The 15,549-nt window shown below is 38.4% G+C and overlaps 1 protein-coding gene across 3 annotated transcripts in view; it reads left to right on the plus strand.

Annotated features, from left to right (window-relative positions):
- Positions 1–15,549, plus strand: part of LOC106088805 (nephrin) — a 645,485-nt gene that overhangs the window by 126,331 nt on the left and 503,605 nt on the right. For all 3 annotated transcript variants that reach the window (XM_059368456.1, XM_059368454.1, XM_059368455.1), the window contains exon 2: positions 8,874–9,227. In XM_059368456.1, the coding sequence (XP_059224439.1) occupies positions 8,874–9,227 (354 nt within the window). The remainder of the gene's footprint in view (positions 1–8,873; positions 9,228–15,549) is intronic.

The raw sequence follows: 15,549 nt of genomic DNA on the forward strand, positions 1-15,549 counted from the left end.
TGGTCATGACATTTTAGGTCCATCTAACCCTGTCCGTCCGTCCGTCTGTCTGTCGAAAGCAAGCTAACTTTCAAAGGAGTAAAGCTAGCCGCTTGAAAATGTTCACAAATACTTATTATAAGCGTAGGTCTGTTGGGATTGTAAATGGGCTATATCGGTCAACGTTTTGATATAGCTGCCATATATTTCGATCTTGGACATTGACTTGTTTATCCGCTAGAGGGCACAATTCTTATCCGATTTGGCTGAAATTTGAATGAAGTGTTTTATTATGACTTTCAACAACTGTGCTAAGAATAATTCAAATCGGTGCATAACCTGATATATCTGCTATATAAACCGATCTGGGGTCTTCTTGAGCCTCTACAGGGAGCAATTCCTATCCAATTTGCCTGAAATATTCAATTATGGTCCGCAATGAACCATAACTTGATATTGTTCCAATAATATAGCAATTCTTTTCTATTATCCTTTGTTTGCCTAAAAAGAGATACCGTGGCAAGAGCTCGACAAATGCGATCCATGGTGGAGGGTATATAAGATTCGGCCCGGCCGAATTTAGCACGGTTTTACTTGTTCATAATACATTTGTTTACCTTTAAAATTATAAAAACAGAAAAATTATATTTTACGTAGAGATAAAAACCACTATCCTAATTTTCTTGAAATTTTTTTATCTAGCCACGCCAAGTTTCAATTTAAACGAAAAAATTAAAGCTTGTAATGTAATATTCATGTAAAACATGGTTCTCTTGGGCAATAACTTGATATGGCTCCTATATAAACCAATCTCTTGATTTGATTTCTTGCGCCTGCAGGGGGCGCAAATTTTATCCGTTGTTGCTGAAATTTTGCGCGTGATATTTTATTAAGACTTACAACATTCATCCCACTATAATGCAGAAATTCTGTGTTCCTAAGAAATCTAATTGAGGATTTTAGGTCTTAGATTGAAATTTGTAAACAAAGTACACAATTCGATGGCGTTTGTACCCCTTGCCACTAATGTAACTTTGATCAAATGTACTGTTCAACTCAGAAATTCTTCCTGATTCAGCTTAGCCATGTCATCCTTTGCGTGTATCCCTTCTGTACCTTTTAGCAGTCTGTCATTATATATACCCTACACTGAAAAAATGTTTGTTTTAGTTTCAAAGATTCGAGCCAGAGACAAGAGAACTTAATTTAAAGATGATCAATTTTCCCACATTTTAAGGAAACATTTCTTGTGGTCAAAGATGTTTTCCTTCATATCAAGGATTTTTATACCCACCACCGAAGGATGGGGGTATATTCATTTTGTCATTCCGTTTGCAACACATCGAAATATCCATTTCCGACCCTATAAAGAATATACATTCTTGATCAGCGTAAAAATCTAAGACGATTTAGACATGTCCGTCCGTCTGTCTGTTGAAATCACGCTGTAGTCTTTAACAAGTAAAAGCGTGCTAAGTTCGGCCGGGCCGAATCTTATATACCCTCCACCATGGATCGCATTTGTCGAGTTCTTTTCCCGGCATCTCTTCTTAGGCAAAACAGGATACAAGAAAAGATTTGCTCTGCTATTAGAGCGATATCAAGATATGCTCCGGTTTGGACCACAATTAAATTATATGTTGGAGACCTGTGCAAAATGTCAGCCAAATCGAATAAGAATTGCACCCTTTGGGGCTCAAGAAGTAAAATAGTGAGATCGATTTATATGGGAGCTGTATCGGGCTATAGACCAATTCAGACCTTAATAAACACGTATGTTGATGGTCATGAGAGAATCCGTCGTACAAAATTTCAGGCAAATCGGACAATAATTGCGACCTCTAGAGGCTCAAGAAGTCAAGATCCCAGATCGGTTTATATGGCAGCTATATCAGGTTATGAACCGACTTGTATTTTATTTGATATAGTGGTTGAAAGTAACAATAAAAAACGTCTTGCGAAATTTCAGCCAAATCGGATAGGAATTCCGCCCTCTAGAAGCTCAAGAAGTCAAGTCCCCAGATCTGTTTATATGACAGCTATATCAGGTTATGAACCGATTTGAACCATACTTGGCACAGTTGTTGGATATCGTAACAAAACACGTCGTTCAAAATTTCATTCCAATCGGATAAGAATTGCGCACTCTAGACGCTCAAGAAGTCAAGACTCAAGATCGGTTTATATGGCAGCTATATCAAAACATGGACCGATATGGCCCATTTACAATACCAACCGACCTACACTAATAAGAAGTATTTGTGCGAAATTTCAAGCGGCTAGCTTTACTCCTTCGGAAGTTAGAGTGCTTTCGACAGACAGACGGACGGACGGACAGACGGACGGACAGACGGACGGACAGACGGACGGACGGACAGACGGACGGACAGACGGACGTACAGACGGACGGACAGACGGACGGACGGACGGACAAACGGACGGACATGGCTAGATCGACATAAAATTTCACGACGATCAAGAATATTTATACCTTATGGGGTCTCAGACGAATATTTCGAGTAGTTACAATCAGAATGACGAAATTAGTATACCCCCCATCTTATGGTGGAGGGTATAAAAATTGAGATTTTTAGCTGAAATTTTGAACAGATTCTTTTTTTTGTTCATAAGCAGGTTAAGTTCGAAGATGGGCTATATCGGACTATATCTTGATATAGCCCCCATATAGACCGATCCGCCGATTTAGTGTCTTAGGCCCATAAAAGCCGCATTTATTGTCCCATATTGCTGAAATTTGGAGCTGTGAGTTGTGTTAGGCCCACCGACATCCTTCTTCGATTTGGTCCAGATTTGGATATAGCTGCCATATAGACCGATCTCTCGATTTACCGTGTTGGGGACATAAAAGACTCATTTATAATCCGATCCCCGAAATTTGGGACAGTGAGTTGTGTTTGGGTCTTCGACATTTTTGTGCAACTTGCCCCAAATCGGTCCAGATTTGGATATAGCTGCCATATAGACCAATATCTCAATTTTGACGAAAGGTGGTTTACATATATACCAGAGATGGTGGGTATCCAAAGTTCACATTACATTCTTACTAACGGACGGGACCATACGTTTCAAATTTTGATCGCTGATTGATTCCTTTTTTACTTTACTAAGCATCTTAACCTAAAAAGACTGAACATTTGAACACGATCATATTTGTATTGCTAGTTTGCATCCTTATCTAAGGTACACTATTGTATTGTCCCAAAATAAATTTCATAACTTTCAAGGATATTTTACCTTCATCTTGGATATTTGTCTTTAAAAGCAAGACGCAAAGTTAAGGATTTATTAATTAACCATTTAAAATAAACAAGTAAAAGCGTGCTAAGTTCGGCCGGGCCGAATCTTATATACCCTCCACCATGGATCGCATTTGTCGAGTTCTTTTCCCGGCATCTCTTTTTAGGCAAAAAAGGATATAAGAAAAGATTTGATCAGCTATTAGAGCTATATCAAGATATGGTCCGGTTCGGACCACAATTAAATTGTATGTTGGAGACCTGTGTAAAATTTCAGCCAATTCGTATAAGAATAGAGAGAACGATTTATATGGGATCTGTATCGGGCTATAGACCGATTCAGACCATAATAAACACGTTTGTTGATGGTCATGAGAGAATCCGTCGTACAAAATTTCAGGCATATCGGATAATACTTGCGACCTCTAGGGGTCAAGAAGTCAAGATCCCAGATCGGTTTATATAGCAGCTATATCAGGTTATGAACTGATTTGAACCTTATTTGACACAGTTGTTGAAAGTAAAAATAAAATACGTCATGCAAAATTTCAGCCAAATCGGATAGGAATTGCGCCCTCTAGAAGCTCAAGAAGTCAAATCCCCAGATCTGTTTATATGACAGCTATATCAGGTTATGGACCGATTTCAACCATACTCGGCACAGTTGTTGGATATCATAACGAAATACTTCGTGCAAAAATTCATTCAAATCGGATAAGAATTTCGCCCTCTAGAGGCTCAAGAAGTCAAGACACAAGATCGGTTTATATGGCAGCTATATCAGGTTATGGACCGATTTGAACCATATCTGGCACAGTAGTTGGATATCATAACAAAACACGTCGTGCAAAATTTCATTTCAATCGGATAAGAATTGCGCCCTCTAGAGGCTCAAGAAATGGACCGATATGGCCCATTTACAATACCAACCGACCTACACTAATAAGAGGTATTTGTGCAAAATTTCAAGCGGCTAGCTGTACTCCTTCGGAAGTTAGCGTGCTTTCGACAGACAGACGGACAGGCGGACGGACGGACGGACGGACAGACGGACGGACGGACGGACAGACGGACGGGCGGACGGACGGACAGACGGACGGACATGGCTAGATCGACATAAAATGTCACGACGATCAAGAATATATATATTTTATGGGGTCTCAGACGAATATTTCGAGTAGTTACAAACAAAATGACGAAATTAGTATACCCCCCATCTTATGGTGGAGGGTATAGAAATCGTTAATCCTCTTTTCCTTGAAATTTCCTTAAAAAGTTGGAAAATTGATCATCATTAAGTAAAGTTTGCTTACCTTCGGCTCGAATCTTTAAAATCAGGACAAACATTTTTTCAGTGCTTAAAAATGTATACTTTGTTTACGATCTTCCTGTAAGCACCTAAAAAGGTTCTCTTTATGGGCTGGGACAGTCTACTATATGAAGTGATGATGTTAGTATAGGAGAGCATAAAATTAAACGCCTTACAATTTCGAGAAAATTTTCTGCTTGGATATTCTGGTATAAACATTGAGTCATATAGTTTCGCTTACAATAATGGCAAACACATTCAACGGGCCCGGGTACTGTTTGTTCGTGTATATTGCTTTTTTCATCCTTATCGATTATGTCCAGTTCTCGCTGAGTATCTGTGATTGATGCAATGTCAAATATTTTCTGGTGCAATGTACCATTTTATTAAACTTTCGTTACTTCACAATACGGCAGAATGGGTGAAAAGAAACTGAGCAAAAGCTGAAGTAAAATTGAAATGCGGGCTGCATAACCCGAACATAAACTATTGAATTTTTTCTACTTCAATTTCCAACGAAATATTAACAGGCATTGAATCCATAGTGGCGAGGTTTGAAATATGAAGCTTATCAACAACAGAAGCATGCATAGCTCTCCTCTCCTCTGGTCCATATTGAAGAAAGTGAACTTTAACCAATGTTTATTTTTTTCTTTACACTCAGTTTGTTGTACAGTGTCAGAGAGTATTTGGGTATGGTGGCTACCATGATAAGCATGGTATGGCAACCCATTAAGCTGTTCTGAGAAATTGGCATTAAAGTTTCATTCGCGATTTGTTTTATTACACTCTAAATAAATTCATACTCACTCTTGGCCATCCATGTGTCCATATGTATTGCCAAACGTGAGGATTTGTGACCAGATAGCCGTCTTGGATCGGTGAATAAGGCATCCTATGTTGTGGATTTTTTTTTGTCTGGAATATTTTTTTGTTTAAATGGTGAATTTTCTTCGGAATGGGCAAAAGTGAACTTTAACCAATGTTTATTTTTTTCTTTACACTCAGTTTGTTGTACAGTGTCAGAGAGTATTTGGGTATGGTGGCTACCATGATAAGCATGGTATGGCAACCCATTAAGCTGTTCTGAGAAATTGGCATTAAAGTTTCATTCGCGATTTGTTTTATTACACTCTAAATAAATTCATACTCACTCTTGGCCATCCATGTGTCCATATGTATTGCCAAACGTGAGGATTTGTGACCAGATAGCCGTCTTGGATCGGTGAATAAGGCATCCTATGTTGTGGATTTTTTTTTGTCTGGAATATTTTTTTGTTTAAATGGTGAATTTTCTTCGGAATGGGCAAAATAGCAGAATGAAAGCGCCTCCGATGTGTTTGCTTTTCATTAAAACGTTTGCTTTTGTTCTATCGCTATCATCATCATCGCCATCATCAGGGAAGCAGCAGCATCAGCAATGGCGGAATAAGTTCAGAAATGGAGTTTAAAAAGTCCAAAACTCCACTCTCATTCGGAAGAAAATTATGCTTTTCGTATTTTGGTTGGTGTTGGTTTTTTTTTTTATTGTTATTCACTGTGGCTGGTCGTCTTCCTTTGCAGGATTTCTATTGTGTATTGTTCCATGTTTTACTGGGCAAACGAAAAAACTCAGCGCCTGCAAACTGACATCAGCTAACATCCTCTATCCACTGCACGATCCATTAGTCTGAATATGGTCATCGTCCTGTCGTTTGGTGTTAATGGCCGGCATGTGAAATTTTTGCCAAAATACAAAGGGTACAGCGAATTTTTCACTTCCCGAGAGGAAAATTCAAACACACTGCGAGCCCCAACTGCTTCGCAGAATGTGTGGAGAAAGCGAAGCAGACAAGTTTTAAACATTAAAGTGAAATGTTCACTACTATTCCCACTTCCAATTTCCATTTGCATTGTTTTCGTACAGTTTTTTTGCTTAGTTTTTGATTCCGTTTTTGTTTTTGAGTTTGGATGTCTGAACACTTGCCATAGAATTCTTAATTAAATTGTATACGAACAAAAATAAATTCTGTCCTCTTGACCCGGTGCACACATATCGACTCGCCACTCAACAATGCAGTTCATGCCACCTGTAGGGGCGGTGTTGTGACACAAGAATCACGTCTGTAGTTTTAACACCGCAGCTGAAGCATTTCTAATCTTTTCAATTGGCTTTTAGTTAAATGTAAATCGTTGTCAAGCTGTTAGGTTGTGTTTTAGCTTGGCTGGCTAGCATCGAATGATTAAGGTACGACTTTGAGAGAAGTCCATCGTATAAAATGAGCAAGTTGGGCAAACACATATGACTGGGAAAATGGCCACATTTTTTAGTATGTTCGCCTAAGACGATAAATGCACAGTTTGGATTCCTTTCAAGAACTATTTAGCGGAGATTATCAACTCAATAATTATTTGACGTTTGCAAACCCAATCCATAAGTCTGGAATCAGCGTCAATAGTTTTTGTATGCATTTCATATAGGAAAACAAAAAAATCGCTGCGGCTGGCATCAGTAGCTGGCAACTTGTCGCAGCAATAGATATTATTGATATTTTCTCAGCATTGCTCTCAACTTTTATAGCCACCACGACCAAACGGGCCATATTGGTTCAGATTTAGATAAAGCTCCCATATAAATCAATCTCCAGATTGGACTTCTTGAGCCCCTGGAAGCCACATTTTTTGCCAGATTTGGCTGAAATTTTTCACGTAGTGTTTTGTTATGACTTCCAACAATTGTGTCGAGTACAATCTTAATCGGTCTATAACCTGATATAGCTCCCATATAAAATAATCTGGCGATTTGACTTCTTGAGCCCTTACAAGCCACAATTTTTCTCCGATTTGGCTGAAGTTTTCGCGTAGTGTTTTGCAATGACTTCCAATATCTGTGCTGAATACGGTTCAAATCGGTTTATAAAATGATGTAGCTCCCATGTAAACTGATCTTCAGATTTGACTTCTTGAGCCCCTGGAAGCCGGATTTTCGTTCGATTCGGCTTAAATTTTGCATGAGGTCCAAATCAGTCTATAACCTGATATTGCTTCCAAGTAAACCGATCTCTCGATCATCCTTGTTCAGTTCCTAGAAGCTTTAATTTTTGCTGGTTTGACAGAAGTTTGGTATGTTGATTAAAATTATGCCCTCTAGAGGCTCAAGAAGTCAAGATCCCAGATCGATTTATATGGCAGCTATATAGGTTATATTCCGATTTGCGTCATACTTAACACCTCATGCATAACAAAACACCTCATGCAAAATTTCAGCTAAATCGAATGAGAATAGCGCGCTCTATTGGCTCAAGAAGTCAAGACTCAAGATCGGTTTTTTTGGTAGCTATATCAAAACATGAACCGATTTGGCCCATTTACAATCCCAACCGACCTACACTAATAAAAAGTATTTGTGCAAAACTTCAAGCGGCTAGCTTTGCTCCTTCGACAGACAGACAGACAGATGGACGGACATGGCTAGATCGACTTAAAATTACATGACGATCAAGAATATATATACTTTATGGGGTCTCAGACGCATTTTTCGAGGTGTTACAAACATAATGACGAAATTAGAATACCCCCATCCTAAGGTGGAGGGTATAAAAATATTGAGGATTAATGAAGAAGAGTACACAACCGCACTTTATTTTGTTCGACAGTGTAGATGACGTAAACACCGATCTCCTGTTCCAAGCTCTTATTACCCAATTTAGATGATATTTGTAGGGCGTGGTGTATTTCAAATGAGAAAAATCGGATAAGATTTGGTTAAAAATTTTCGATCGACTTGACGTCTTGAGTCCCTAGAATCCCTAATATTCACTCACGATTTACCGTTTTGTAAACCATATATATTACGGTGGGTCAATTTTATGGGACAAAACACTCACGCCAAGCGATATGTCTAAATCGTTATCTACGACATATTTCAAGAAACCTCAATGAAACTACAATGAAAATCGAGCTTCTGGTTTTTAACGAGATAATTAGTCTTTGGTTCTATATTAATAAAACTTCCAAACTGATTTTAGACCCATGATTTCTCGGGCACAATTTTTGGAAATTGATGTAGTTTTCGATGTTGGAAATCCCCACGAATCGAACCATTCTAATGTTTATTCCCTTCATCAATCACTCTTAATAACGCTCATATAGGTCCATAAATGGTGTAGCCCCCTGTTGGACTCCGCGAAACCGTTTTTTATAAGTTTACTTGTGTACGTTTCTATGGTATTTGGCACGAACAAAAAAACAAAAAAAGTTTAATTTTTTGTTTTTTTTTTTTTTTTCAATAGCAACACTGCAATAATAAATCTATATAATATTATCTCGTTTCCTTGTATTTTTTTCAGTGATATCCCTCCTCCTAGTTGTTAACTTGCCCGCGTTTTGTCATGGACAGCAACAGAAATTTCGTGTAACACCGCACGATTTGCAAGTTCTTGAGGGCGCAGAGGCCATGTTACGATGTGAAGTAGCAAATCTTGCGGGAGCTGTACAATGGACTAAGGATGGCTTCGCTTTGGGGTTTTCAGCTGTCATACCCGGATTTCCACGCTACTCGGTGCTGGGCGACCGTAAGCAGGGTGCCTACAACCTCAGGATATCAAATGCCTCCACAAGTGACGATGCCGAGTATCAATGCCAAGTTGGTCCAGCGCGCCTGAATTCAGCCATACGAGCCAATGCCAAGCTCACAGTTATCTGTAAGTACACTCCGGATTTTTTAATTATTTTTATAGCGATGCATGTAATTGGTTTTCCATCACCTTTTCGTCGCTGATTGCATTATCATTTGTGCTTCCAAAAACAAAACAGAAAAATAAAACTCTAGTTGTTTGCTTGCAAAGTGTTATTTGCGCACATTCAATTTTATCTATTCGTAGTTAGACGTTCATAGGGAACTTTGTGCATTCAATTCTCGCGCTGATGCATTCACACCCTGCCATGCAGCAAACACTTTGTTCGCGCTCAAATAAAGCAGCTTTGTCATTATCGGATGTCCTTATGTTTGCTCGATGGAGCGTTCGATTTGAAATGAAATGTAATCAATTTGATTGGATGCGTTTATGACTATTTTAAACGTTCCAGCCTAGTCGTGAACCAAGCCCATTTGGTGGAAAAGGGAGCGAAATAAATGTTCTCTAAAATAGGTCACAGCAGTAGATGGTTGTGATGATGACGCCGATGCTGCTGCTGCTGCTGCTGCTCATGATGATGATGATGACGATAGCAAATAATTTAATTGAAAATTCTCATGCAGACAATTTGACAAGAATTCTAGGGAAAATTTTATTTATTGCAGATTTAATTATTGATTGCTGCACATGGTCGGTCGGTGGCTGTATGCTCGGTTTACCACAAGCACTTGTATTACTTTTTATGACCACATGCATCCGTAAGTCCGCAAGCTTTCCATGGATATGGGTCGGCATATATTCAGATTTTAATGCAAATATATAAACAATTAACAACAATGTTTAGTAGACCTTTGCATATACAAACAGTTTTTTGTTATGCTTCCTCCAAAGAAGAGTTCTTTGTGGAAACTCAAAATGCCTTTCAATTTATTTGATGTATTCAATCAGATTTTCAAAAAAAAAAAAAAAATTGCTGGGTTTTGGTAGACCTTATTTATATCATAACCATGGGCATTCACTTAATTGGAAAATATTTGAGATTTTTATGGTTCTGGTGTTATTGTGTGCACACAAAATAAATGGCCACCGGCCACACCAGTAATAAATTTGGAATTTTATTTTAAAAATGCAATGCAAAGAAAACACTGCCAATAGGCAAGCATTTGACATCATGGGAGTATTGCATGTGCTATTGGACATTTGTACTGCCGAGCGATATCAGATCCTAGTTGGTGTTTCAAGGAATGCACATCTTTACAAAGAAAGTTGTAGCTTTTAGTCTCGGGGATTTGAAATTACATAAAAACAGGATTTTCTTGCTTGCATTTGCATTTTTAAAAATGTGAGTCTGAATCATTTGTTATTAATAGAAGTGCATTTGAGGATTTTCGAATAGCAGCCTGACTTAAGTATTTGTAGACATGAGAAATGGACTAACTAAATTTCCCATGAACATTCCATTACGGAACAGGGGATACTAAACTGAAAAAAACCAAAGTCAAAGTTAATTCAATGTATGTAGATAATGAGTATACCAATACACCACTACTGTGGTACATGGTATTATAGCTTTGGGCACTTGTTTGTAACGCCCAAAGGTAGAGAGAACCATTGATAAGTAAACGTAAATAATCACATTGTGATTTGGTCTAGCTATGTCCGTCTGCTTGGGCTAATTTGTAAGGATGCCAATCTTAAACCAATCATGTTGAAAGTTTGCATATAGTTATTTCTGTTCTGTCGAGGTATATTCAATAGCGTTGATATTTCTTTGGAATTTTTTTCTCTTTTGATATCCACCACCATAGGATAGGAGAACCGGAATTAAAAAAAAAAAAAAAACATTAACTCGGAATTTTAAACAGTCTCCAGCTGGCATCCATTAACAAAATATATCGAAGTCATGGCTCACCTTCTATAAATTGACAACTTCGTACATTTGTACAGGTTAAAACTTTTGTGGTTCATGCCACTGTAAATGATAAACTCATTCAAATACTGTTGAAGAAAACACAATCTATGTCTGAGTCAACTGAAGAAAACAGTTTAACATCATCTGCATACATCCAAAATTGAGAGTTTCTAATAATAGATGGAAGATCATCGAAAAATAAAGCAAAAAATTTTACCTATATGATTTCCCTGTGTAACTCGCAATGTGTAAAGGATCGGACACGAAATAAATCTTTTTAACTTGACGCATTGTGTCCTTAATGATAAACACTATGATATCCAATGACGAAGAGAGGGCGGAAATTCCATTTTGTTATGCTTAAAATAAAGCATACTATGATATATTTTATTAAAGGCCTTGTTGAAGTCGGTGAAGACATATACAAAACCATGCTGAGATGGAGAATATACAAGTCAATAATTTGTGAATCCTATCTGTGACTAATTTGGCCTTTTACCTTTTCTTCTCCATATAGATATATGAGTTTCCATAATTTATTGAGATACTAGCCGAACCGGGCCCGCTCCGCTGCGCTTTCTTTAGCTCTCTAATATCTTTTTAGGGTGGGGACACTTCGCCCTGAATGCGGATATCAAATTCGTGCCATTGTTGCCTATTACACTGAACGTCAGGATTCGAACCCTGACGAAAACATCGGACAAAGCGGTGTTTGTCCCCTCTATAAGTTGGCGACATTTTCAATGTACAATGCCATGCATGGTCATTTAAAAAATTTTCCGCAACGAGGTGTCGCACGGCGGGACGCCGTTCGGACTCGGCTATAAGTGTTAACTTGAACGGAAAAGCACTGATTGATGTGTTAGAATTTGCCCCTTTTCGGTTCCTGGTTGTAATGTTCTTCTTTAGGCTAATGTTCTCATTAGGGGATGAATGGCACCTCAGACCTTTCGACTCAAATATGGATATTAAATTCGTGCTGTACTTCCAAATCCCTTTAGTTTGAGCCCCATATTGTCATGGCCCGCAAATATGAACCGTTTGGATGGTGTTTTGGGGTTGGGGTGGCCACCGACACTTTGCACTGAAATTAGATATCAAATTCGTTCTTTATTCCCAACGGAACTGAAGTTCAGTTTAGGGGGTGCTTTAGGACGTAACGCAAAACACTTGGCTCCAAAATTGGATATGAAATTCATTTTTTACTCTTAAATATTGTCTTAACCTATTTGACGTATATTTAGGAGGAAAAACGCCACCTAGACTTGAACGCAAATTTTAATGTCATATTCGTAATACTTTTCATTTGAGTCCCATATAGCCATGGTCGGCTAATATGCCCATTTGGGGGTATTAAGGTGTGGACGACCTCCCATTACTTCAACCTAATGTTTTATGCCATATTTGTAATCAACTGCCTAAAACTTTTCATTTGAATCCCATATTGACATGAACTTCGAATATATCTGTTTAAAGGAGTTTTAGTCGTCTTTTTCAGTTCAGTTTGTCTAAAGCAATTTGTCTTGTCCTCAATACATCTAAGTTTTGCTCTTCTATCCAATGTTCAACGCTTAAAAAATTTTACAACGAAGTATAAGAAAGTTTAAAATAACGCAATAGCATTAATGGTTTGGTTAACCATCCAACAATTGCCAATAGCTCTATTGCAGTTATATGAGGCAAGAATTGTGTAAGCTAATTATTGCTACATCGTCCGCAAATTCGACCACTTTACACCACATTTTTGTTCATGGCGATTTTCCGAAGTGGAGACAGTTTATCGCCTAGACTATTGACTATTATTTTTTGTCGTAATGTGTATTTTAGTAAGTAAGTTTTTAATATCCTTTTTCAAGAGTTCAATAACCTTTGCCAAGAGTTACAAACTCCTTTATGATTGTAGTCGGTCTTACATTGGCGAAGCTATCCTAGCGCAGAGGTTACCAAGTCCGCCTATGACGCTGCACGCCTGGGTTCGAATCCTGGTTAGAACGTCAGTAAATTTTTACAGCAGTGGTTATCCCCTCCTAATGCTGGCAACATTTTTGAGGTACTATTACATTTGGTATGGCAGGCTTATAAAAACTTCCCCACAAAGAGGTGTAGCCCTGCGGCACGCCATTTGGACTCGACTATAAAAAGGAGGCCCTTTATCATTGAGCTTAAACTTGAATCGGACAGCACTCATTGAAAGTGAGAAGTGAGAAGTTTGTGAGTGAGAAGTTTGCCCCTGTTCTTAAATGGAATGTTCATGGGTAAATTTGCAAGCCACCCTAACAGCGACGATTTGAATTCGCAAAATTCCATGGAAATCTTAGCAATCAGAGAGGGTCTGACAATGTTCGAATAAACACACAGCCAGAGGACAAAATATCCATCGCTCAAATAAACACATGCCTAGGAAAAAAGACTGCTAGCAGGACAAATGTCGAACTTAGCTATTGTTGTAGTCGTTTCATATGAGTATTTCCGCAATTCAAATACAACCCACGAATGTACGACCTTTGAAGCCCCCACACTTAAAGGCTTTTGATTGTAATCCCCCTCATCAAGGACTTGGTGTGGTATATTTCCTGTGGCTTTCATATATTTATTGCATAGAGATTTTCGATCATAAAAAAAATTTCGAAAGAGAAATGAAAACATCATCAGAAAATTAACATTGTCCTAACAGGCAATCATCCTATGGGGGGATCCAGATCGTGGGAAGACGAGGCTATTACTGAAAGGAATTAAGAAGGACGTCAGTAAAGCTATTGGTATCATAAAGGGACACATAGGACAGCGAGCTCACTTATGTAAAATCGGTGCGGCAAGTTATAGCATGTGTAGGGCATGCGGGGTAGATGATGAGACTTTGGAGCATATCATTGCACGGCTTACGCGTCTAACAGATACCGGCACCGGACAAAATACCAGGCATGAACCAACTCAGGGGAGTGGTATGGAAAACAATTAAGGATTTTGTAAGTAGCACGGGATTCCTAAATTAAAATTTTCTTTTTGGAGGTTACTTTATAGTTTTTACAGCGTACAACAAGCCGATTACTGGTTTAACTGTATGTCCATAGAGTCATGGGGCGGATTAATATCTGCACCCTCTTTTCAACCTAACCTAGCCTAACAGGCAATCAAATTGAAAATAGCCTACATTAGCAAACACAATTTTCAAAACTCACTCTTTTTCAAATCGGTACTGAATGTTCTTTGCTTGCATTCTCTTCCAGTTTGTTCAAAAGAAAGTAATTTCATTTGCAGACAAATTTGCAATTATTAATAAAACGGCGCATAATAAGGACATATCAGTCATAGTTCCTTACGAAATATTTTTCTCTCCGCATGTGGTTGGGCTGACCTTAATTTTGGTTCTTTCAACATGTAAATACCAAGTAAATTACTGAAGAAATGTCCTATCGTTTCTGTATACTTTGTAAGGGCATAAATCGGTCCATGTTTTGATATTGCTGCCATATAAACCGATTTGGGGTCTTGACTTCTTGAGCCTCTAGAGGGCGCAATTCTTATCCAAATTGACTGGTGTTTTGGTATCACTTCCAACAACTGTGCTAAGTATGGTTAAAATCGGTCCATGTTTTGATATATCTGCCATATAAGCCGATCTTGGATCTTGACTCTTCAGCTTTTAGAGGGCGCAATTTGGTCGATTTGGTTGTAATTTTACACGTGATGTTTTGGTGTCACTTCCAACCCCTGGGCAAAGTGCGGTTTAAATCGGTTAATAAACTGGTATAGCTGCCATATGAACCGATCTTGGTTCAGAAGGCGCAATTCTCATACGATTTGTCTGAAATTTTGCATGAGGTGTTTTGTTATGACTACCAATAACTGTGCTTAGTATGGCGCAAATCGCTACATAACCTGATATAGCTGCCATATAAACCAATCTGGGATCTGGACTTTTTAAAACTCTAGAGGGCGCAGTTATTATCCAATTTGGCTGAAATTTTGAATGAGGTGTTTTGTTATGATATTCAACAACTGTGCTAAGAATAGTTCAAATCGGTCCATAACCTCATATAGTTGCCTTATAAACCGATATGGGGTCTTGACTTCTCGAGCAACTAGAGGGCGCAAGTATTATCTGATTTGGCTGAAATTTTGTGCACCGGCTTATGGCATAAATCGGTTTATAGCTAATACAGCTCCCCTATAAACCGATCTCCTCAATTTATTTCTTCAGCCCCTTTAGTGCGCAATTCTTACTAGATTTGGCTGAAATTTTACACAATGACTTTTACCATGGTCTGCAATATTCAGTATTCAAATATCCTCTGTTTGCCTAAAAAGAGATACCGTGGAAAAAGCTCGACAAGTGCGATCCATGGTGGAGAGTATATAGAATCGGCCCGGCTGAACTTAGCACGCTTTTACTTGTTTTATATAATGACGATGTGGTTTGTACACCTTGTAAGGCTCAACCATTCGGTGGTGGGTATATGAACTCCATATAGCATT

Source organism: Stomoxys calcitrans, chromosome 5, assembly GCF_963082655.1.
Source record: "Stomoxys calcitrans chromosome 5, idStoCalc2.1, whole genome shotgun sequence".
Lineage (NCBI taxonomy): Eukaryota > Metazoa > Arthropoda > Insecta > Diptera > Muscidae > Stomoxys > Stomoxys calcitrans.